General features: G+C 40.9%; 1 protein-coding gene across 2 annotated transcripts in view; it reads right to left on the bottom strand.

The window, feature by feature from the left end:
* Positions 1-319: 319 nt before the first annotated feature.
* Positions 320-24556, bottom strand: part of ssuh2rs1 (ssu-2 homolog, related sequence 1) — a 28777-nt gene continuing 4540 nt past the window's right edge. For both annotated transcript variants that reach the window (XM_070447817.1, XM_070447816.1), the window contains exons 3-12: positions 17159-17263; positions 16902-16977; positions 12867-12996; positions 12367-12427; positions 12125-12246; positions 2163-2245; positions 1850-1942; positions 1565-1670; positions 1338-1445; positions 320-1157 (exon numbers count right to left, since the gene is read on the bottom strand). In XM_070447817.1, coding sequence (XP_070303918.1) covers positions 1017-1157; positions 1338-1445; positions 1565-1670; positions 1850-1942; positions 2163-2245; positions 12125-12246; positions 12367-12427; positions 12867-12996; positions 16902-16977; positions 17159-17263 — 1025 coding nt within the window. In that variant the 3' untranslated portion in view covers positions 320-1016. The remainder of the gene's footprint in view (positions 1158-1337; positions 1446-1564; positions 1671-1849; positions 1943-2162; positions 2246-12124; positions 12247-12366; positions 12428-12866; positions 12997-16901; positions 16978-17158; positions 17264-24556) is intronic.

Below are 24556 nucleotides of genomic sequence, written 5' to 3' on the forward strand. Positions count from 1 at the left end.
TCTACACGGTTGTCACGAGTTACTACAGCCACAAAGTCAAAATTGGATGTATAGTAAAAATGCATACTTTCTTTTGTTGCTTTTTGGTCTTAATTTAATTTAAGGGTTATACATAAGGTTTGTAGTGTGGTTAAGGTTAGGTTTAAAGTAAGATTTTAAGAGAAATTGTTTATAAAAAGGGGGGGAAAGAGGCGGGGTTTATGCCTTTGTGGCTGTGCTAACCAGTGACGACCGTTTACACGTCAAAGTTTAGCGCCGACTGTCGATTTTTTATGACGCAAACAGGGCCGAGATAAACCAAGATTTGATAATCACAAAACACAGTATGAAATCCTTTATTTATTCAACAAATATTAATGGATTAGAAAACACCCTCAAGATATGTCCGGTTATTCCCCAAATGTGGTTATTTCATTAAATTGTATCAATGTTCATATTTCTGTTTTGTAAGGTGATATATCTATAAGAAAATAGTATAACATACAATGGAAATGATATTCAGCCATCCATTGAACATCAATCACACAGATAGTTGTTGTATACAATCATAAAAAAAGAGTACAAATTAGCAGACATGTTCACAAATGACAGAACTATCGCATAGGTTAGGTGCATAGGTTTCAGTACATTATACATTACAGCCAGCCTTCCATCTTCACTTTTTCCCACTGGGCACAGACGTCAATTCAATGTTTATTCCACGTTGGTTCAATTTCATTGAAAATATGTGGAAACAACATTGATTCAACCAGTGTGTGTGCCGAGTAGGTTCATCCTAGGGCCTGTGTGGTCCCCAATGACTCCAGTGGAAATTGTATTACATCCATGTCTAGTTCACAAAAAGTGTGTTTGTTTGCAAGTAGAAAATACAAATATTCATGCATTTGTTTAATGATATAGCAAATTGCCTGATAGACAGTCTGCCAACCATAAACTCATTTATAATCACATTCTTTAGAACACAGAGCCATATTCAATATAATCAAAGCAAGGTCTTCCTCTGAAGCAAATCTGGGTTACATTACTGTGCAGCAACAGGTAGCTGGGTAGTTATCAGCGCTGACTTTGAACTCATTCCCATAGACAAAGTAAATGTGTGAGTCTCCCTTCCATTTGTAGGTCACCTTGGTGATAGGAATCAACTCAATGGTCTGGCGCTGCAGAGGGAGAGAGTGTGAGAGAGGATTCTGTTATTAAAATAAGCCAAATACCATGACAAACCTTTTCAACTTAGAACAAGCAAATGCACAAACAATCTTCCAGCATAATAAGATACTTCATGTAAAGAAGGAGTTGTTGTTATTTGAATCATGAGGTAGGGGAAAAAATGTATGTACCTGTTGTAGAATGCGTGAGGTCTGAGAGAACCTGGCTTGGTGCTCCCTCACTAAACGCTCTGCAGCACGCACCACATTAGGGTCTGGGAACCCCATCACTGGGTAAACCTACACGACAGACGGTAAAAACTGATAGGAAAAACCCATTGTCTCACGTACATCACCAAATATCTTCATTTCATGCAGACTGATGTCATATTCCCATAAAAATATGACTTTTTTTTTACCATGTACTGAGCGTCCCTAAACATTTCCTGCCCGGACACCTTGCTCAGGTTGACCACATGCAAACCACTCGACTGTTCCACAATGTAGTCGTCAAGATTATTAGTCCTAGTAAATGGGGATACAGAAATAGAGGAAATTAAGTCAAAGTTGAAGATAAGCAATAAACAAATCTTCTAGTTAATCATACAAAGGAAGCAGAGATCTACTGGATCTAGTGCATCTAATGTATGACACATACTGTTATTCAGTTGAAAAATGCTGAGCTAACACCAGCACTCACTCACCATATAACCTTGAGGTTGATGAAGACCAAAAGCTGTCGTTTGCCTTTACAGGTCTCACACTCCCTTGACCCTTGACCATGACAATGGCTGCAACTGATGAGATAAATAACATGTCAACCACACCACCCAAGTCCCTGAGAGGCCATAGGGAAATGACTGAAATACAAACACTGTACGCTACACACATTTGCTAAGTAAGCAATTATGATTCTCTGTGGAGTTTCCTTTCCTCCAGAAATGTATTTCCCCAAATATATCTATTTTTAATTACCTGTGTTTAAAAGCTGATAAATAGAGTGCATAACATACTTACTTGACCCTTCCCCTCCCTTGGCAATGATGGCATCGATCACCACTACTACGGTTACCAGCTCCATTGCACACCCAGCAGATTTTCTGGAAGCGGTGATAAAACAAGGAAATAACACAGCTGACACACTTTATAGAGCACCAAGTGACAACACCACAGATTAATTCTTTAGGCTATTGTTTGTGACAGTTAGAATAAACAAAGAGAATCACATTCATTCAAACAACTGAAAGTAACTAGTAGTTTAGTTAATGTGAAGGTGCAGTTAATTCAGTAGTCAAAATATAGAATTATCTTTTTTTTTTTTTACATTGTTACCAAGGCTGCAATGCAACTGTGAATTTTAGTAACTTAATATTGTCGGCTATAAAAAAATAAATAGAGTCCACTAGAGATCCTGGTTCGAGACCAGGCTCTGTTGCAGCCGGCCGCAACCGGGAGACCCATGGGGCGGCGCACAATTGACCCAGCGTCGTCCGGGTTAGGGGAGGGTTTGGCCGGCAGGGATGTACTTGGCCCATCGCGCACTAGCGACTCCTGTGGCGGACCGGGCGCAGTGCATGCCGACACAGTTGCCAGGTGTACGGTGTTTCCCCCGACACATTGGTGCGGCTGGCTTCTGGGTTAAGCGGGCATTGTACGGGAGTTGCAGGGATGAGACAAGACTGTAACTAAAAATGAGGATACCACGAAATAGGAGGAAAAAATGTAAAAATAAAATCTGACTGTTGGCCAAAGATGTGTTTTAATCCTGCACAACTGGCTATATGGTAAACCATTCTTCATGGGAAGGGGATGCATACTGTCTGCGCGTAGCAGGGTGTTGCGGTCTGTGGGTATCCTCATTTTTAGTTAGTCTTGTCTCATCGCTGCAACTCCCGTACATGATGTAATGCATCATCTTTGATGATCCAGATAGTTTATTTTTCTCTTATCAATCTGCAGGGCACAATTGAGATATTCAGTGATCTCATTTACCCGCGTTTGGAATTAATTTAGAATGAATCCTTCCCAGAGCACAAAAGATATCATCTATATATCTCTTCCATAGAAGGACTATAAAAATAATGATGATGCTTATTGTGCTGGCCCAATTGTGCACCGCCCCATGGGTCTCCCAGTCACGGCTGGCTATGACAGAGCCTGGACTCGAACCCAGAATCTCTAGTGGCACAGCTAGCTCTGCGATGCAGTGCCATAGACCACTGCGCCACTCGGGAGGCCCCTCAACAGTAAAATTTTGACAACAATAATAAGAAAATGACAGACAAATTTGAAATGAGAGGGTACAAGGACAAAACTCTTGATGATGCAATGATGACAATATCCCAAAAACCAAGAGAGGAATTTCTAAAAACTAAACCAAAGAAGAAAAACAAACGCAACAGTCTTTTGGTCTAAGTATCACCAAGTGTTTAGATAAAAGAAAACCTGAAAAAGCATTGGCATATTCTGCAATCAGACAAAAAAATTGCACACCTATTCAAGGAACCCCCACGGGTACAAGCATGGCCGCAATATTGGGGACAGCCTAGTGAGATCTGACCTGCTCCGAGCCCACTTAGACACTCTTGGGACCTACAAATGTGGCTCATATGCCGTTCAACAGCACTCCAAAAATATTTATTTTTAGACACCCCCACACAGGCAGAAAAATCTTTGTTAGGGGTGTTCTCATGCAAGACAAAGGGAGTAATCACCTGTCCATGAGGGAAAGCCTACGTAAGACAAACTAAAAGACAATTAAAACAATGCATAGATGAACACCACAGCTCAATCAGGTGTAAGAACACTGACTATCCAGTAGCAGATCACTTTTTTGAAGCTAACCATCCTATCTCCGCCCTCAAATACACAGGTATTGAGCATGTTACTCTACCAAGGAAAGGAGATAACATTGAGACCCTGCTACTACAGAGTGAGGCCTACTGGATCTCCTCTCTAAAAACACTGACCCCTAGTGGTCTGAACATTGACCTCAGCCCCATTTTTATGAATAAGTCCCCTTTTTAATGAACAATTCTGCTAAATTAACATATTCTTTCTACAGTTTATCAGAGTGAAACCCAAAATGTTCCCTTTGTTGATAATACTGATTGTGCATTACAGTTGAACCAAAAGATTACATGTAACAAAGATAAAATGAAAACAATGAAATATGTATATAAAATTAAAATAATGTATGCTGATGATAATGCTATTTACAATATCGAAATATGTTGAACTATTATTTTAACAGTTACACTATATGGCTTTGTGGCAACAGTTTCGGTAAGGCCCTTTCGGGTTTCAGCATGACAATGCCCCCGTGCACAAAGCGAAGTCCACACAGAAATAGATTGTCAAGATCGGTGTGGTAGAACTTGACTGGCCTACACAGAGCCCTGACCTCAACCCCATCGAATTGGAACGCCGACTGCGAGCAAGGCATAATCAACCCAACATAAGTTCCCGATTTCACTAATGCTCTTGTGGCTGAATGGAAGAAAGTCCCAACATCTACTGGAAAGCCTTCCCAGAAGAGTTGAGGATGTTAGAGCAGCAAAAGGTGGGACCAACTCCATATTAATGCCCATGATTTTGGAATGAGATGTTCGACGATCAGGTGTCCACTATCCATATACTTTTGGTCATCTAGTGTATGACATCCCTCACTATTGTCATTGGTTGCACTAATTGCAATGTTTGTCTACATAACCTGGTTCAAGCATTCATGACATCATCCTGAAGAATGCACAGAGATACCGAATCGTTGGTGGTTTACCCAATAAATTACTGGGAGGTTGTATATAGAGTGTGCGACTCCCTTTATTTTATTATAGCCTATAGTTTACTCGCCGTTAGTAAGCACCTCCACCAACTTTTTTTTAAATTAAATGTTTTATTTCACCTTTATTTAACCAGGTAGGCTAGTTGAGAACAAGTTCTCATTTGCAACTGCGACCTGGCCAAGATAAAGCATAGCAGTTCGACATATACAACAACACAGAGTTACACATGGAATAAAGAAACATACAGTCAATAATACAGTAGAAAAAAAGAAAAGAAAAAGTCTATATACAGTGAGTGCAAATGAGGTAAGGTTAAGGCAATAAATAGGCCATGGTGGCGAAGTAATTACAATATAGCAGTTAAACACTGGAATGGTAGATGTGCAGAAGATGAATGTGCAAGTAGAGATACTGGGGTGCAAAGGAGCAAGATAAATAAATACAGTATGGGGATGAGGTAGTTGGATGGGCTGTTTACAGATCGGCTATGTACAGGTGCAGTGATCTGTGAGCTGCACTGACAGCTGGTGCTTAAAGCTAGTGAGGGAGATATGAGTCTCCAGCTTCAGTGATTTTTGCAGTTCGTTCCAGTCATTGGCAGCAGAGAACTGGAAGGAAAGAAGGCCAAAGGAGGAGTTGGCTTTGGGGGTGACCAGTGAAATATACCTGGTGGAGCACGTGCTACGGGTGGGTGCTGCTATGGTGACCAGTGAGCTGAGATAAGGTGGGGCTTTACCTAGCAAAGACTTATAGATGACCTGGAGCCAGTGGGTTTGGCGACGAATATGAAGCGAGGGCCAGCCAACGAGAGCATACAGGTCGCAGTGGTGGGTAGTATATGAGGCTTTGGTGACAAAACGGATGGCACTGTGATAGACTGCATCCAATTTGTTGAGTAGAGTGTTGGAGGCTATTTTGTAAATGACATCGCCAAAGTCGAGGATCGGTAGGATTGTCAGTTTTACGAGGGTATGTTTGGCAGCATGAGTGAAGGATGCTTTGTTGCGAAATGGGAAGCCATTCTAGATTTAATTTTGGATTGGAGATGGTTGATGTGAGTCTGGAAGGAGAGCTTACAGTCTAACCAGACACCTAGGTATTTGTAGTTATCCACATATTCTAAGTCAGAGCCGTCCAGAGTAGTGATGCTAGACGAGCGGGCAGGTGCGGGCAGTGATCGGTTGAAGAGCATGCATTTAGTTTTACTTGCATTTAAGAGCAGTTGGAGGCCACGGAAGGAGAGTTGTATGGCATAGAAGCTCGTCAGGAGGTTAGTTAACACAGTGTCCAACGAAGGGCCAGAAGTATACAGAATGGTGTCGTCTGCATAGAGGTGGATCAGAGACTCACCAGCAGCAAGAGCGACATCATTGATGTATACAGAGAAGAGAGTGGGCCCGAGAATTGAACCCTGTGGCACCCCCATAGAGACTACCAGAGGTCCGGACAACAGGCCCTCCGATTTGACACACTGAACTCTATCAGAGAAGTAGTTGGTAAACCAGGCGAGGCAATCATTTAAGAAACCAAGGCTGTTGAGTCTGCCAATAAGAATGTGGTGATTGACAGAGTCGAAAGCATTGGCCAGGTCGATGAATACGGCTGCACAGTAATGTATTTTATCGATGGCGTTATATCATTTAGGACCTTGATCGTGGCTGAGGTGCACCCATGACCAGCTCTGAAACCAGATTGCATAGCGGAGAAGGTACGGTGGGATTCGAAATAGTCGGTAATTTGTTTGTTAACTTGACCTTAGAAAAGCAGGGAAGGATAGATATAGGTCTGTAGCAGTTTGGTTCTAGAGTGTCTCCCCCTTTGAAGAGGGGGATGACCGCGGCAGCTTTCCAATCTTTGGGAATCTCAGACTATACGAAAGAGAGGTTGAACAGGCTAGTAATAGGGGTTGCAACAATTTCGGCAGATAATTTTAGAAAGAGTGGGTCCAGATTGTCTAGCCCGGCTGATTTGTAGGGGTCCAGATTTTGCAGCTCTTTCAGAACATCAGCTATCATGGATGAAGGAGAAATCGGGAGGCTTGGGCGAGTTGCTGTGGGGAGTGCAGGGCTGTTGACCGGGGTAGGGGTAGCCAGGTGGAAATCATGGCCAGACGCATAGAAAAATGCTTATTGAAATTCTCAATTATAGTAGATTTATCGGTGAGGTGTGCGCCAGCTCATACTTTTTTATTTAACTTAATATTGACACTTACATTACCAACTCCGGCACATTCTTGCAGGGAGTTCTCCCATCCCCAAACAGTATGACAGTTCTATTGATGAAATCACTTTATAAAAAGGCATATTTAATCATTTCAGACCATACATATTGTACAACTGCTCAAAAAATAAAGGGAACACTAAAATAACACATCCTAGATCTGAATGAATGAAATATTCTTATTAAATACTGTTTCTTTTACATAGTTTAATGTGCTGACAACAAAATCACACAAAAACTATCAATGTGAAATCAAATTTATCAACCCATGGAGGTCTGTGATTTGAGTCACACTCAAAATTAAAGTGGAAAACCACACTACAGGCTGATTCAACTTTGATGTAATGTCCCTAAAACAAGTCAAAATGAGGCTCAGTAAGTTGTTGTGGCCTCCACGTGCTGGTATGACCTCCCTACAATGCCTGGGCATGCTCCTATGACGTGGCGGATGGTCTTCCTGAGGGATCTCCTCCCACACCTGGACTAAAGCATCCGCCAACTCCTGGACAGTCTGTGGTGCACGTGGCGTTTGGTGGATGGAGCGAGACATGATTGTCCCAGATGTGCTCAATTGGATTCAGGTCTGGGGAACGGGCGGGCCAGTCCATAGCATCAATGCTTCCTCTTGCAGGAACTGCTGACACACTCCAGCCACATGAGGTCTAGCATTGTTCTTGCATTAGGAGGAACCCAGGGCCAACCGCCACCAGCATATGGTCTCACAAGGGTCTGAGGATCTCATCTCCGGTACCTAATGGCCAGTCAGGCTACCTTCTGGCGAGCACATGAGGGCTGTGCGGCCCCTCAAAGAAATTCCACCCCACACCATGACTGACCCACCGCCAAACCGATCATGCTTGAGGATGTTTGCAGGCAGCAGAACGTTCTCCACGGCATCTCCAGACTCTGTCACATGTGCTCAGTGTGAACCTGCCTTCATCTTGTGAAGAGCACAGGGCGCAAGTGGCGATTTGTCAATCTTGGGTGTTCTCTGGGCAAAATGCCAAACGTCCTGCACACGTGTTGGGCTTGTAAGCACAACCCCCACCTGTGGACGTCGGGCCCTCATACCACCCTCATGGAGTCTGTTTCTTCGTTTGAGCAGACACATGCACATGTGTGGCCTGCTGGAGGTCATTTTGCAGGGCTCTGGCAGTGCTCCTCCTGCTCCTCCTTGCACACAAGGCGGAGGTAGCGGTACTGCTGCTGGGTTGTTCCCTCCTACGGCCTCCTCCACGTCTCCTGATGTACTGGCCTGTCTCCTGGTAGCGCCTCCATGCTCTGGACACTACGCTGACAGACACAGCAAACCTTCTTGCCACAGCTCGCATTGATGTGCCATCCTGGATGAGCTGTACTACCTGAGCCACTTGTGTGGGTTGTAGACTCCGTCTCATGCTACCACTAGAGTGAAAGCACCGCCAGCATTCAAAAAGTGACCAAAACATCAGCCAGGAAGCATAGGAACTGAGAAGTGGTCTGTGGTCACCACCTGCAGAACACTCCTTTATTGGTCTTGCTAATTGCCTATAATTTCCACCTGTTGTCCATTCCATTTGCACAACAGCATGTGAAATTTATTGTCAATCAGTGTTGCTTCCTAAGTGGACAGTTTGATTTCACAGAAGTGTGATTGACTTGGAGTTACATTGTGTTGTTTAAGTGTTCCCTTTATTTTTTTGAGCAGTGTATTTAGAACAGGTTATACAAAATAAATTAAAATGGTACGATGTGTTAGGAAAATACTGTGTATTTCCAATGCGGACGACAGGCATCAGGTAACATCATACAGTTGAAGTCGGAAGTTTACATACACTTAGGTTGGAGTCGTTAAAACCCGTTTTTCAACCACTCCACACATTTCTTCTAAACAAACTATAGTTTTGGCAAGTCGGTTAGGACATCTACTTTGTGCATGACACAAGTCATTTTGCCAACAATTGTTTAGACAGATTACTTCACTTATAATTCACTTTATCACAATTCCAGTGGGTCAGAAGTTTACATACACTAAGTAGACTGTGCCTTTAAACAGCTTGGAAAATTCCAGAAAATTATGTCATGGCTTTAGAAGCTTCTGATAGGCTAACTGACCTCATTTGAGTCAATTGGAGGTGTACCTGTGGATGTATTTTAAGGCCTACATTCAAACTCAGTGCCTCTTTGCTTGACATCATGGGAAAATCAAAAGAAATCAGCCAAGACATCAGAAAAAAAATTGTAGATCTCCACAAGTCTGGTTCATCCTTGGGAGCAATTTCCAAACGCCTGAAGGTACCACGTTCTTCTGTACAAACAACAGCACGCAAGTATAAACACCACGCAGCTGTCATACCGCTCAGGAAGGAGACACATTCTGTGTCCTAGAGATTAACGTACTTCGGTGCAAAATGTGCAACTCAATCCCAGAACAACCGCAAAGGACCTTGTGAAGATAATGGAGGAAACAGGTACAAAAGTATCTATATCCACAGTGAAATGAGTTCTATATCGCCATAACCTGAAAGGCCGCTCAGCAAGGAAGAAGCCACTGCTCCAAAACCGCCATAAAAAAGCCAGACGACGGTTTGCAACTGCACATGGGGACAAAGATCGTACTTTTTGGAGAAATGTCCTCTGGTCTGATGAAACAAAAATAGAACTGTTTGGCCATAATGAACATCGTTATGTTTGGAGGAAAGAGGGGGAGGCTTGCAAGCCAAAGAACACCATCCTAACCGTGAAGCACGGGGGTGGCAGCATCATGTTGTCGGGGTGTTTTGCTGCAGGAGCGACTGGTGTACTTCACAAAATAGATGGGATCATAAGGATGGAAATTTATGTCGATATATTGAAGCAACATCTCAAGACATCAGTCAGGAAGTTAAAGCTTGGTCACAAATGGGTCTTCCAAATGGACAATGACCCCAAGCATACTTCCAAAGTTGTGGCAAAATGGCTTAAGGACAACAAAGTCAAGGTATTGGAGTGGCCATCACAAAGCTCTGACCTCAATCCTATAGAAAATTTGTGGGCAGAACTGAAAAAGCGTGTGCGAGCAAAGAGGCCTACAAACCTGACTCAGTTACACCAGCTCTGTCAGGAGGAATGGGCCAAAATTCACCCAAATTATTGTGGGAAGCTTGTGGAAGGCTACTCAAAATGTTTTACCGAAGTTAAACAATTTAAAGGAAATGCTACCAAATACTAATTGAGTGCATGTAAACTTCTGACCCACTGGGAATGTGATGAAAGAAGAAAAAGCTGAAATAAATCACTCTCTACTATTATTCTGACATTTCACATTCTTAAAATAAAGTGGTGATTCTTACTGACCTAAGACAGGGAATATTTACCAGGTTTAAATGTCAGGAATTGTGAAAAACTGAGTTTAAATGTATTTGGCTAATGTGAATGTAAACTTCCTACTTCAACTGTATATGCAGGACCAGTCAAAGGTTTGGACACACCTACTCATTCAAGGGTATTTCGTTATTTTTTTTACAATGTATAATAATTGTGAAGACATCAAAACTATGAAATAACACATATGGAATCATGTAGTAATCCCCCAAAAAAGTGCTTCAAAGTAGCCACGCTTTGCCTTGACAGATTTGCACACTCGTGGCATTCTCTCAACCAGCTTCATGAGGTAGTCACCTGGAATGCATTTCAATTAACAGGTGTGCCTTGTTAAAAGTTAATTTGTGGAATTTCTTTACTTCTTAATGCATTGGAGCCAATCAGTTGTGTTGTGACAAGGTAGGGGTGGTATACAGAAAATAGACCTATTTGGTAAAATACCAAGTCCATATTATGGCAAGAACAGCTCAAATAAGCAAAAAGAAACGACAGTCTATCATTACTTTAAGACATGAAGGTCAGTCAATCTGTACATTTCAAGAACGTTGAAAGTTTCTTCAAGTGCAGTCACAAAAACCTTCAAGCACTATGATGAAACTGGCTGTCATGACGACACCACAGGAAAGGAAGACCCAGAGTTACCTCTGCTGCAGAGGATAAGTTCATTAGAGTTAACTGCACCTCAGATTGCAGCCCAAATAAATGTTTCACATAGTTCAAGTAACAGACACATCTCAACATCAACTTTTCAGAGGAGACTGCGTGAAATCAGGCCTTCATGGTCGAATTGCTGCAAAGAAACCACTACTAAAGGATACAAATAAGAAGAGACTTGCTTGGGCCAAGAAACACGAGCAATGGACATTAGACTGGTGGAAATCTGTCCTTTGGTCTGATGAGTCCCAATTTGAGATTTCTGGTTCCAACCGCCATGTCTTTGTGAGACGCAGAGTAGGTGAACAGATGATCTCCGCATGTGTAGTTCCCACCGTGGAGCATGGAGAAGGAGATGTGATGGTGTGGTGGTGCTTTACTGGTGACACTGTGATTTATTTAGAATTCAAGGCACACTTAACCACCATGGCTACCGCAGCATTTTGCAGCAATACGCCATCCCATCTGGTTCGTGCTTCGTGGGACTGTCATTTTCTTTTCAACAGGAAAACACACCTCCAGGCTGTGTAAGGGCTATTTGACCAAGAAGAAAAGTGATTTAGTGCCGTATCAGATAACCTGGCCTCCACAATCACCCGACCTCAACCCAATTGAGATGGTTTGGGATGAGTTGAACTGCAGACTGAAGGAAAAGCAGCCAACAAGTGTTTAGCATATGTGGGAACTCCTTCAAGACTGTTAGAAAAGTTGGTTGAGAGAATGCCAAGATTGTGCAAAGGTGTCAAGGCAAAGGGTGGCTACTTTGAAGAATCTAAACTATTAAATACATTTTGATTTGTTTAATAATTTTTTGGTTACTACATGATTCCATATGTGTTATTTCTACAATGTAGAAAATAGTCAATAATAAAGAAAAACCCTTGAATGAGTAGGTGTGTCCAAACTTTTGACTGGTACTGTATATATGTTTTTTCAGTATATTTTCTGTCATGCTTTAATCAACAGAGAAATACATACCTTGACAGATGAGGTGTTGGGAACTTTGATGACCTGTTTGTCATCCTGAAAAAAGGTGGGGGCTTTGGCAAGGATATCCCAGGGCCCAGGGGGTGATTGGGTATAGGCATCCACTGGCTGACCTAAACCAAAGAAAATAATACAAAAATAAGATATAAATAAATGCAGATACAACAGTGGAACTGGACATTTAAATAACACAAAAAATAAATAGGGTCATTTGAATCACCAATATTAGTTACCATTGTATGGCTGCTGACTCCATTCAGTGGTTCTTGACTCAATAAAGGTTTCCAGGCGATACTGAGAATGCGAAAAAAAATAAGGAATATTATATTACAATGGAGTTGAGTAATTCCTTCCTTCACTGTTGGTGATTCATACATTATATTTGAAACTTTAGTGCCATCTAGTGTATATTTTTCAAATTCTCTTGTCTGGGCCTGTCACTCTTATCAAAATAAAGGGAGTGCAATTATAGAGGGCCACTGGTAGACAGTTTCGACCCCAAACTAACCAGCTGTCAATATTCAACATTAACACTCAAGATCAAAGATACACAGAATAATAGTTTTCATATGTCCCTCACTCAGGTCATTACAATTCTGTAAAGATCTGAAAAAAAGTGTGATTATAACAGGAAGTTGAAGCGCAGGAGAAGAAAAAAAACAGAAAAGCCTAACAGTAAGACAAAAGCACTCTTCAATTTTCAGAATGGGCAGAGTAAAAACATTAATCTTACCCTATATGTATTGTATGCCTCCATGTTGGTTATCACGCCATCCTTAACTGGTGCTGAACTGTAACAGCACTTACTGGAGGCATACTGGCTAAAGGCCTCCCGGGCAGTGTCTTCGGTGATAGATGGGATACTGTGGAGGATAAAACAACCACATATTTGTCAGACAACTACACAATTGAAAGTGTACACATTGAGTTTCAGTTCAACTGTTATCACCGGTAGTCTAGTTAAGTAAGTACAGCACCTCTTAAGATAAACCTGTTATCAAGTTTGAAGTTCAAGAAAGTAATAAGCTATAAACAGGGTCAGTTCCAATACCATATTATAATGTGCAGGGATACTGGAGTCATAGAGGTAGATATGTATAGGGGTCAGGTGACTAGGCATCAAGATATATGATAAACAGAGTATCAGCAGCGTAAATTATGATTGTATGTTAGTGTGTGTGCATGTGTGTAGAGTCAGTATAAATGTGTGTGCATGTTGTGTGTTTGTTCCTGTGAGTGTGCAGAGACAGTGCAAACATAAAATACAAGGGTCAACTCAGATAAGAATCATTGCTGATCAGATCAAATTTTATTTGCCGAATACAACAGGTGTAGACCTTACCGTGAAATGCACACTTACGAGCCCTTAACCAACAATGCAGACTTTAAAAAAATAAAAATGTGCAAAATAAACTAAAGGAAAAATAAAAACACAATAAAATAACAATTACGAAGCTATATACAAAGGGTACCGGTACTGAGTCAATGTTCAGGGGTACGGGTTAGTCGAGGTAAAGGTTAGTACGGGTTAGTCGAGTGGAAAAGTGACAATGCATAGATAATGAACAGCGAGTAGCAGCAGCAGCATACAGTGCATTCAGAAAGTATTCAGACCTTGACTTTCTCACATTTTGTTAGCCTTATTCTAAAATAGATTTTTTTTTCAATCTACACACAATACCCCATAATGACAATGCAAAAACAGATTTTTTATAACATTTTTGCCAATGTATTAAAAATAGAACATATAGAACTTATTTACATAAGTATTCAGACCATTTTGCTATGAGACTCGAAATTGAGCTTAGATGCATCATGTTTCCATTGAGCATCCTTGAGATGTTTCTACAACTTTATTGGAGTCCACCTGTGGTAAATTCAATTGATTGGACAAGATTTGGAAAGGCACACACCTGTCTATATAAGGTCCTACAGTTGACAGTGCATGTCAGAGCAAAAACCAAGCCATGAGGTCGAAGGAATTGTCCGTAGAGCGCCGAGACAGGATTGTGTCGAGGTACAGATCTGGGGAAGGGTATCAAAACATTTCTGCAGCATTGAAGGTCCCCAACAACACAGTGGCCTCCATCAAACTTAAATGGAAGAAGTTTGGAACCACCAAGACTCTTCCTAGAGCTGGCCGCCTGGCCAAACTGAGCAATCGGGGAAGAAGGGCCGTGGTCAGGTAGGTGACCAAGAACCCATGATCACTCTGACAGAGCTCTAGAGTTCCTCTGTGGAGATGGGATAAACTTCCAGAAGGACAACCATCTCTGCAACACTCCGCTCAGGCCTTTAATATAGTGGCCAGACGGAAGCCACTCATCATTAAAAGGCATATAAAATCCCGCTTGGAGTTTGCCGAAAGGCACCTAATGACTCTCAGACCATGAGAAACAAGATTCTCTAGTCTGATGAAACCAAGATTGAACTCTTTGGCCTGAATGCCAATCGTCACGTCTGGAGAATACCTGGGACCGTCCCTATGGTGAAGCATGGTGGTGGCAGCATCATGCTGTGAGGATGTTTTTCAGTGGCAGGGACTGGGAGACTAGTCATGATTGAGGCAAAGATGAACGGAGCAAAGTACAGAGAGATCCTTGATGAAAACCTGCTCCAGAGCACTCAGGATCTCCGACTCGGGTGAAGGTTCACCTTCCAACAGGAAAACGACCCTAAGCACACAGACAAGATAAAGCAGGAGTGGCTTCGGGACAAGTCTCTGAATGTCCTTGAGTGGCCCAGCCAGAACCCGGACTTGAACCCGATCAAGCATCTCTTGAGAGACCTGAAAATAGCTGTGCAGCGACACTCCCCATCCAACCTGACAGAGCTTGAGAGGATCTGCAGAGAAGAATGGGAGAAACTCCCCAAATACAGGTGTGCCAAGCTTGTAGTGTCATACCCAAGAAGACTTCAACAAAGTACTGTGTAAAGGGTCTGTATTTTTCATTGTTGAATCTTACTTTGCAAAATTTTCTAAYAAACAGTTTTTGCTTTGTCATTATGGGGTATTGTGTGTAGATTGACAATGGAAAAAATATATTTTAATCCATTTTAGAATAAGTCTAACGTAACAAAATGTGGAAAAAGTCAAGGGGTCAAAATCCTTTCCGAATGCACTGCATGTGAAGAGCATAAAGGAATGTCAGTGTATGTATAGTTGAAGTCGGAAGATTACATACACCTTAGCCAAATACATTTAAACTCAGTTTTTCACAATTCCTGAAGTTTACATGCTACCAAATACTAATTGAGTGTATTGCCTTTAAATTGTTTAACTTGGGTCAAACGTTTTGGGTAGCCTTCCACAAGCTTCCCATAATAAGTTGGGTGAATTTTGACCCATTCCTCCTCAGAGCTGGTGTAACTGAGTCAGGTTTGTAGGCCTCCTTGCTCGCACATGCTTTTTCAGTTCTGCACACAAATTTTCTATAGGATTGAGGTCAGAGCTTTGTGATGGCCACTCCAATACCTTGACGTTGTTGTCCTTAAGCCATTTTGCCACAACTTTGGAAGTATGCTTGGGGTCATTGTCCATTTGGAAGACCCATTTGCGACCCCAGCTTAAAACTTCTGAACCTGATGTCTTGAGATGTTGCTTCAATATATCCACATCATTTTCCATCCTCATGATGCCATCTATTTTGTGAAGTGCACCAGTCCTCCTGCAGCAAAGCACCCCCACAACATGATGCTGCCACCCCGTGCTTCACGGTTGGGATGGTGTTCTAGGCTTGCAGGCCTCCCTTTTTGTCCTCCAACAGTTCTATTTTTGTTTCATCAGACCAGAGGACATTTCTCCAAAGAGTACAATCTTTGTTCCCTTGTGCAGTTGCAAACTGTTGTCTGGCTTTTTATGGCGGTTTTGGAGCAGTCTCTTCTTCCTTGCTGAGCGGCCTTTCAGGTTATGTCGATATAGGACTCGTTTACCTGTTGAATATAAATACTTTTGTACCCGTTTCCTCCAGCATCTTCACAAGGTTCTTTGCTGTTGTTCTGGATTGATTTACACTTTTCGCACAAGTACGTTCATCTCTAGGAGACAGAACGCGTCTATTTCTGACCGGTATGACGGCTGCGTGGTCCCATGGTGTTTTTACTTGCGTACTATTGTTTGTACAGATGAACGTGGTACCTTCAGGCATTTGAAATTGCTCCCAAGTATGAACCAGACATTCTTTAGATTTTCCCATGATGTCAAGCAAAGAGGCACTGAGTTTGAAGGTAGGTCTTGAAATACATCCACAGTAACCTCCAATTGACTCAAATTATGTCAATTAGCCTATCAGAAGCTTCTAAAGCCATGACATCATTTCTGGAATTTTCCAAGCTGTTAAAGGCACAGTCACTTAGTGTATGTAAACTTCTGACCACCTGGAATTGTGATACATTGTGATAAGTGAAAAAAATCTGTCTGTAAACAACTGTTGGAAAATGTACTTGTGTCATGCACAAAGTAGATGCCTAACTGACTTGCCAAAACTATAGTTTATTAACAAGAAATTTGTGGAGTGGTTGAAAAACAAGTTTTAATGACTCCAACCTAAGTGTATATAAACCTCCGACTTCAACTGTATGTATGTATGTATGTATGTATGTATGTATGTATGTATGTATGTATGTATGTATGTATGTATGTATGTATGTATGTATGTATGTATGTATATATGCATGTGTGTGTGTGTCCTGTGTAGTTTGCAAGGACAGCTATGCAGAAAAATGTGTATGACGAGACAAAATTATGGCAATTGTATTTTACACCTACTTCCAGTTTGATTGTGCGGGACCAGGCTGAGGCTGAGGGGCTGGGTAAGATGGTATAGGAGGGGGCAGGTACCCACCTACAGTAAACAGTCAAACATAATGAGAAGGGCTTTCAACATGTTTGTTATTAGGGAGTTATTACTCTATATGGAATTTCCAACCATAAGGAACAGCGCTGGTGTGGTACGTGACTTGTTTGCTAATAAAACTAAAGATCACTGGCAGGAAACATAGGACCATGGTCCTCAGGTCACATACCTCCGCTCCCGGCCACCGTCCCTTCATATCCTGGCACGCTGTCAAACATACTGGCAGGAGGAGCGCTAGGGCCGTGGAAGTCGCACACAGGCGGGGCAAACATTGCTGAGAAAAAAAACCAGACAAACCATTTCAGATTCAGGAGTGAAGAGCAGGGCTGGGGTCAATTTGATTTGAAGGCAGTTGATTTAGGAAGTGATTTCAATAAAAAAATATAAAAAATAAGATTTGTTTGGGGAAAAGCTTATTGAGAAGTTATTGAAAAATAGATGCTGTTTTTTCTAATTTTTTCTAAGTTCACTTCCTGAATTGACTGCCTTTAATTCGAATTGTCCCACTGCCCTGGTGAAGAGACACTTACATATAATTGTGGTCATTTGAACCAGCTTAAATCTCTTAAAATCAGTGCTTGACTTGGGATGGAAGGAGTGCAGGAGCTGTCTTTTTGCAAGACAGTCGATTAGACTTTGTTCACCGAAATTCACAAATGACATTATGCTATTATGATTATTCACTGTTAATGGTTTATACACTTTTTCCATGACTTTCAACCAAATGTTCATTACTATTATAGCCTACATGAAAAATTAAGCATTATTGACACTGGGAAACTGCTGTGTCTGATCCCATGTAGACCTACCACCTGCCGTTGTGCCCTTGATCAAGGCACTTAGCCCCCCACACAAAGCTGCATTATAAGTCACATGTTGCCAACCCTCCATCTGGAGAGCTCATGGGTGTGCAGGCATGGCTTTTTCAACATTACAACCAAGTACTTTTGTCTTCATAAAAGTATTCCCTCATTCAATAAATCAGGGACCAAAATTAATAAATGAGGCATTAAAAAGGTATCCAACTAGACATGTTTACATTTAAGGCTCAAATATTCATGTTTCGAGGGTGATCTATGCACAGGAAGTTATTTGTCATTAGGCTATTCTTAATTCTATTTTTACGTTGTCGTAATTACATGGCTACTGTTTAATTAATAGAGGGGAATGCCAGCTTTCCAACGGTGCAGATTTAGTTAGGCTCTACAGTGCCGGTGGAAAGGCAACGACGAAATTAATGCTTAGTTAGCTATAGCTACCTAGCGAGATAACTGCTACAAGTTATGTTTTGAATTGGCGATCTAGTTTGTCATTATTTTATACCTGCTGCTGAAATGTCGCGCTCTCTTCTCCGGCAAAGGCATACACGCAGCACACTCGGACATGCAATGAAGGGCCATTCCGATAATTGCTTATATGCAGTTTTATAATTGATTGATCATATTTCGAAGTGTCCTTTTATGAATTACATTAAAAACAATTAAACTAATTTCCATGACCTCCCTCATTTGACAATTTGGAACAGCGCACCATGCCATTCAGGTTGGCACATTTGTAATCTGCGCAATCTCGACAAGCCTACTGTCACTCACATATTCACAGACTAAAGGCAAATACACATAAACAAATCGGAATCAGGAAATGAATGCCCACTCTCAATTTCTGTTCAATGAAGATTCAGCCTTAATCAATTTTTTTTTGCCTCGGTGTGTATAGCTATAGGCTACATTGTTTTTATAGAGGAGCTGGCACGCAATTCTCAAAAAATTAGAAGCGCCGGTATGGCGTTCCAGACAGCTCCAGCCCAAGTCAAGCACTGCTTAAAATAATAATGAAACCTCACTTAAAATATCTACTGGTGTGGCCCCATGCCAGACTATTGATCTAAACATCAAATTGACCCCTGATCCGCATTGACAAAGCATAAAGGTGGGGAAATAACCTAGTTGTTGTCGACCTCATAAAAACGTATTGGTTGCTACAAAATAACATTTAGAACATCACAAAAGTATTACCTGTTTCCTAGGTGACACTCAGACACAGTTGAAAAGGTAGCCTACATACAGTGGCAAGAAAAAGTATGTGAACCCTTTGGAATTACCTGTACTTCTGCATAAATTGGTCATACAATTTGATCTGATCTTCATCTAAATCACAACAATAGACAGTCTGCTTAAACTAATAACACAAACAATTATATGTTTTCATGTCTTTATTGAACACACCGTGTAAACATTCACAGTGCAGGGTGGGAAAAGTATGTGAACCCTTGGAATTAATAACTGATTGACCCTCCTTTGGCAGCATTAATCTCAACCAAACGTTTTCTGTAGTTGCGGATCAGACCTGCACAACGGTCAGGAGGAATTTTGGACCATTCCTCTTTATAAAACTGTTTCAGTTCAGCAATATTCTTGGGATGTCTGGTGTGAACTGCTCTCTTGAGGTCATGTCACAGCATCTCAATTGGGTTGAGATCAGGACTGACTGGGCCACTCCAGAAGGCGTATTCTCTTCTGTTGAAGCCATTCTGTTCATTTACTTCTGTGTTTTGGGTCGTAGTCATGTTGCATCACCCAACTTCTGTTGAGCTTCAATTGGCGGACAGATAGCCTTACATTCTCCTGCAAAATGTATTGATAAACTTGGGAATTAATTTTTCCGTCGATGATTGTAAGCTGTCCAGGCCCTGAGGCAGCAATGCAACCCCAAACCATGAAGCTCCCACCACCATACTTTACAGTTGGGTAGAGGTTTTGATGTTGGTGTGCTGTGCCTTTTTTCTCCACACAGTGTTGTGTTCCCTCCAAGCAACTCAACTTCAGTTTAATCTGTCCACATAATATTTTGCCAGTAGCGCTGTGAAACATCCAGATGCTATTTTACAAACTTCAGATGTGCAGCAATGGMTTTTTTTGGACAGCAGTGGCTTCTTCCGTGGTGTCCTCCCATGAACACCATTCTTGTTACGTGTTTTATGTATCATAAACTCTTCAACAGAGATGTTAGCATGTTCCAGAGATTTCTGTAAGTCTTTAGCTGACACTAGGATTCTTCTTAACCTCATTGAGCATTATGCGCTGTGCTCTTGCAGTCATCTTTGCAGGACGGCCACTCCTAGGGAGAGTAGCAACAGTGCTGAACTTTCTCCATTTATTGACAATTTGTCTTACCGTGGACTGATGAACATCAAGGCTTTGAGAGATACTTCTGTAACACTTTCCAGCTTTATGCAAGTCAACATTTCTTAATCTTGGGTCTTCTGAGATCTCTTTTGTTCAAGGCATGGTTCATATCAGTCAATGCTTCTTGTGAATAGCAAACTCACATTTTGTGAAATTTTTAAAGGGCTGGGCAGCTCTAACTAACATCTCCAATCTCGTCTCATTGATGGGACTCCACATTAGCTGACTCCTGACTCCAATTAGGTTTTGGAGAAGTCATTAGCCTAGGGGTTCACATCATTTCCCCAACCTACACTGTGAATGTTTAAATTATGTATTCAATATAAACAAGAAAAACTCACGTGTGTGTTTGTGTGTTATTAGTTTAAGCAGACAGTGTTTGTCTGTTGTGATTTAGATGAAGATCAGATCAAATTTTATGACGAATTTATATAGAAATCCAGATAATTCCAAAAGGGTTCACATACCTTTTCTTGCCACTGTACATATTTGAAGGCACATTGACTGATTAGCCTCTCTCCAAAGTATTGTCCATACTCAAAATAATGATTTGCAGCTCATTTAACGATTGTCTACTTCGTCCTGGGAGAACATTTATTCAAACTATAAGACTGAGCTACAGCTTTAGCTGTCAAAAAGTGAATTGTGCGGCGGGAGCGCACATTCAGTAGTGTACTGCAGTACATTTGTTTTCAGTTTGTATATTGGTTTGATACTCTGAGTTAGCTCGTCAAGGTACTAGGATGATATATCTAGAATCAGATGGCGATCGAGAGCAAGTTAGTTTATTTTCTTCTTCTAGAGGGTGTGATGAAATTTCATGCTGAAGCCAAATTGAGCTCCTCCCAAATTTTGTAACAATGCTAAAATTCTCTGAATGGTCAATCCGAAGACTGAAGTGGCCATACAGCATTTACTGGGATGCAGCATCCGCAGACAACAGGGCTTTCATACTTTTTGCTCTTAGCAAAGCAGAGCTATTGTGAAGGAAGTTGTAACGGAAGTGAGTTTGTGTTTATACAGGATGTACCGCCCCCACCTACCAATCATGTCAATGCGGAGTTATGGAGCACTCCACGTTGTTATTATTATTTTTTGAATGCATGGGGATGCAGTACTGAGCTTGACTTGACCTCTGCATGCCTCCTGATGCTCCGCAATTGCGTCACACCCTCCATATGAAGCCTACAACCACATTTCAGATCAAGCATAAATTGGCTTTGAGAGCGCCACATAGCTCTGCATTGACGTGATTGGATGATGGTAGATGAGAGTGGAAAGTCCTGTATAAAGACAAATTTGCTTCCTTGACAACTTCTTTCACAATAGCTCTGCTCCGCTAAGCGCAAGAAGTATTAAAGTCCTTTAGTCTGGATGCAGCATCACAGTAAATGCTATATGGCCACTTCAGATGTCAGCTTGACCATGCAGAGCCTTTTATACCTGGTAATGGGTAAAATACAAATTGTGGGTAAAGCACTCACGCTAAGAGACCTTGTTAAAAGAACAATCAGCCGATCCATGGTGTTTATAGATTATTTATTTGTCTTTTTATGATCTACATCTTAAACCAACATTTTTAATATAAATGTTGTGGGAAAATACTATCTTGTTTATTACTTATGGATTATATGTAAAAATATGAGCCAAAAAAAAACAAATAGGCCAATGTCCCATAGGGCAGCGCACAATTGGCCCAGCATCGTCCGGTTTGGCCGAGGTAGGCCATCATTGTAAATAAGAATTTGTTCTTAACTGACTTGCCTAGTTAAATAAAGGTTAAATAAAAAATGTTATTTCTCACTCGTATGCAACCTACTGTAGCCTACTTGAATGACCAATAGAGCTAAAATCACTTGTAGCAAAGTCACTGATGTCTCTAATCCATGATACACAGATTCGAATTCACAAGTTCCCAGATTATAAATGAATATTTCACTGTCCATGAGCTATAGATCTACAGACAAGTATGATGGGTTTCAAGTGCGATGGGTAATGTTTTCAAAATTCCTCCCCTTTGATTTTCTACAAATATTTCTCCCATTACAGCTGTGGTTATTAATTCTCGTACAGATCAAATTTTTCAATAGCTTTTAGTTCAAATGACATATAAACTACCAGTCAAAAGTTTATAACACCTACTCATTCAAGGGATTCTTTATTTTTACTATTTTCTACATTGTAGAATAATAGTGAAGACATCCAAACTATGAAATAACACATATGGAATTATGTAGTAACCAACAAAAAAAAGTGTTAAACAAATCAAATTTTAGATTATTCAAATAGCCGCCCTTTGCCTTGATGACAGCTTTGCACACGCTTGGCATTCTGTCAACCAGCTTCACCTGGAATGCTTTTCCAACAGTCTTGAAGTAGTTCCCACATATGCTGAGCACGTTGGCTGCTTTTCCTTCACTCTGCAGTCCGACTCATCCCATACAACTCAATTTGGTTGAGGTCGGTGGATTGTGGCTCCCAGGTCATCTGATCCAGCACTCCATCACTCTCCTTCTTGGTAAAATAGCTCTTGGTTTCTTTGCAGCAATTCGACCATGAAGGCCTGATACACACAGCCTATTCTGAAAAGTTGATTTTGAGATGTGTCTGTTACTTGAACTCTGTGAAGCATGTATTTGGGCTGCAATTTCTGAGGCTGGTAACTCTAATGAACTTATCCTCTGTAGCAGAGGTAACTCTGGGTCTTCCATTCCCGTGGCGATCCTCATGAGAGCCAGTTTCATAATATCATTTGATGGTTTTTGCAACTGCACTTGGAGAAACTTTAAAAATTCTTAATTTTCCGCATTGACTGACCTTCATGCCTTAAAGTAATGATGACTGTCGTTTCTCTTTGCTTATTTGAGCTGTTCAAGTCATAATATGGACTTGGTATTTTACCAAATAGGGATATCTTCTGTATACCCCCCTACCTTGTCACAGCACAACTGATTGGCTCAAACACATAAAGAAGGAAAGAAATTCCACAAATGTTTAATTTATTTAACCTTTATTTAACTAGGCAAGTCAGTTAAGAACAAATTCTTATTGTCAATGACGGCCTAGGAACAGTGGGTTAACTGCCTGTTCAAGGGCAGAACGACAGATTGTACATTGTCAGCTCGGAGATTCGAACTTGCAACCTTTGCGGTTACTAGTCCAACGCTCTAACCACTAGGATACCCACACCTGTTAATTGAAATGCCAAGCGTGTGCAAAGCTGTCATCAAGGCAAACGTGGCTACTTTGAAGAATCTCAAACATAAAATATATTTTGATTTGTTTATCACTTTTTTTTGTTACTACATGATTCCATGTGTTATTTCATAGTTTTGATGTCTTCACTATTATTCTACAATTTAGAAAATAGTAAAAATACAGAAAAACCCTTTAATGAGTAGGTGTTCTAAAACTTTTGACCAGCAGTGTACATCTAAAACCCCTTGAGATTTAGTCTTTGACCTCCCTTATCCATAGTAGTCCATAGTACACCCATTAGAATTGACATTTTTATTTAACAGATTTTTTACATAAATATTTCCTGTAATAGGTCTAAATTTCAATAGCTTTACACTTTGTCCGTATGAGCTACAGATCTACAGACAAGTGTCGTGAGCTCCTTGACCTTTCTTATCAAATGTACACATTTTTTTCCTCCCCTTGGTGCTCTTGGAAATATTTTTTTTAATGTTACTGCTTTGGTTACTAATTCACGTACATATCTACTTTTCTATAGCTCTATATGCAGATGGTTTTGAAATCTAACACTGAAAATACTTTCCAATATTATACATATTTAACATAGTCACCTCCAAAATATTTGGCACCCTTGATAAAGATAAATAAATCATTCAAATAGTGAGATATTACATTATTTTATACTAACACAATTGGTCAGAGAAAGAGATTTTGTTTAACACCTGTTTTCCATACTCCAGCACTTTCCCCTTGCAATGATAACGACACTGAGCCTTTTTCTAAAGTGTTTCATGAGATTGGAGAACACATTGGGAGAGATGTGTGTTTTCACATATAGTCCTCTTTAAAATAACCGATCTCAGTCCTCTTTAAAGTGAACTCTGGGGTAAAGAAATTGCAAAATAACTTATCTTTGTATTGACACTGCCCTTGCCTTTGAATGAAGACAATTCTTCTGCCAATTCACTTCACATTTTGTGGTCTGAGTCCTCTTTGCATTCACATTGCTGTGTTTAAAAATGAACCAAGATCTTTTTCCAACATTCACGTAAAGCACTCTGGGTTTTTACAAAGTGCAGGACAAACCATTCCATCTGAACGTGCTATCGGACAGATAGATATACCTACGTACTAAGCTAATAGATAGCATTTAGATTTTTTTAAACGAGGCATAATAATTGTAA

Source organism: Salvelinus sp. IW2-2015, linkage group LG17, assembly GCF_002910315.2.
Source record: "Salvelinus sp. IW2-2015 linkage group LG17, ASM291031v2, whole genome shotgun sequence".
NCBI lineage: Eukaryota > Metazoa > Chordata > Actinopteri > Salmoniformes > Salmonidae > Salvelinus > Salvelinus sp. IW2-2015.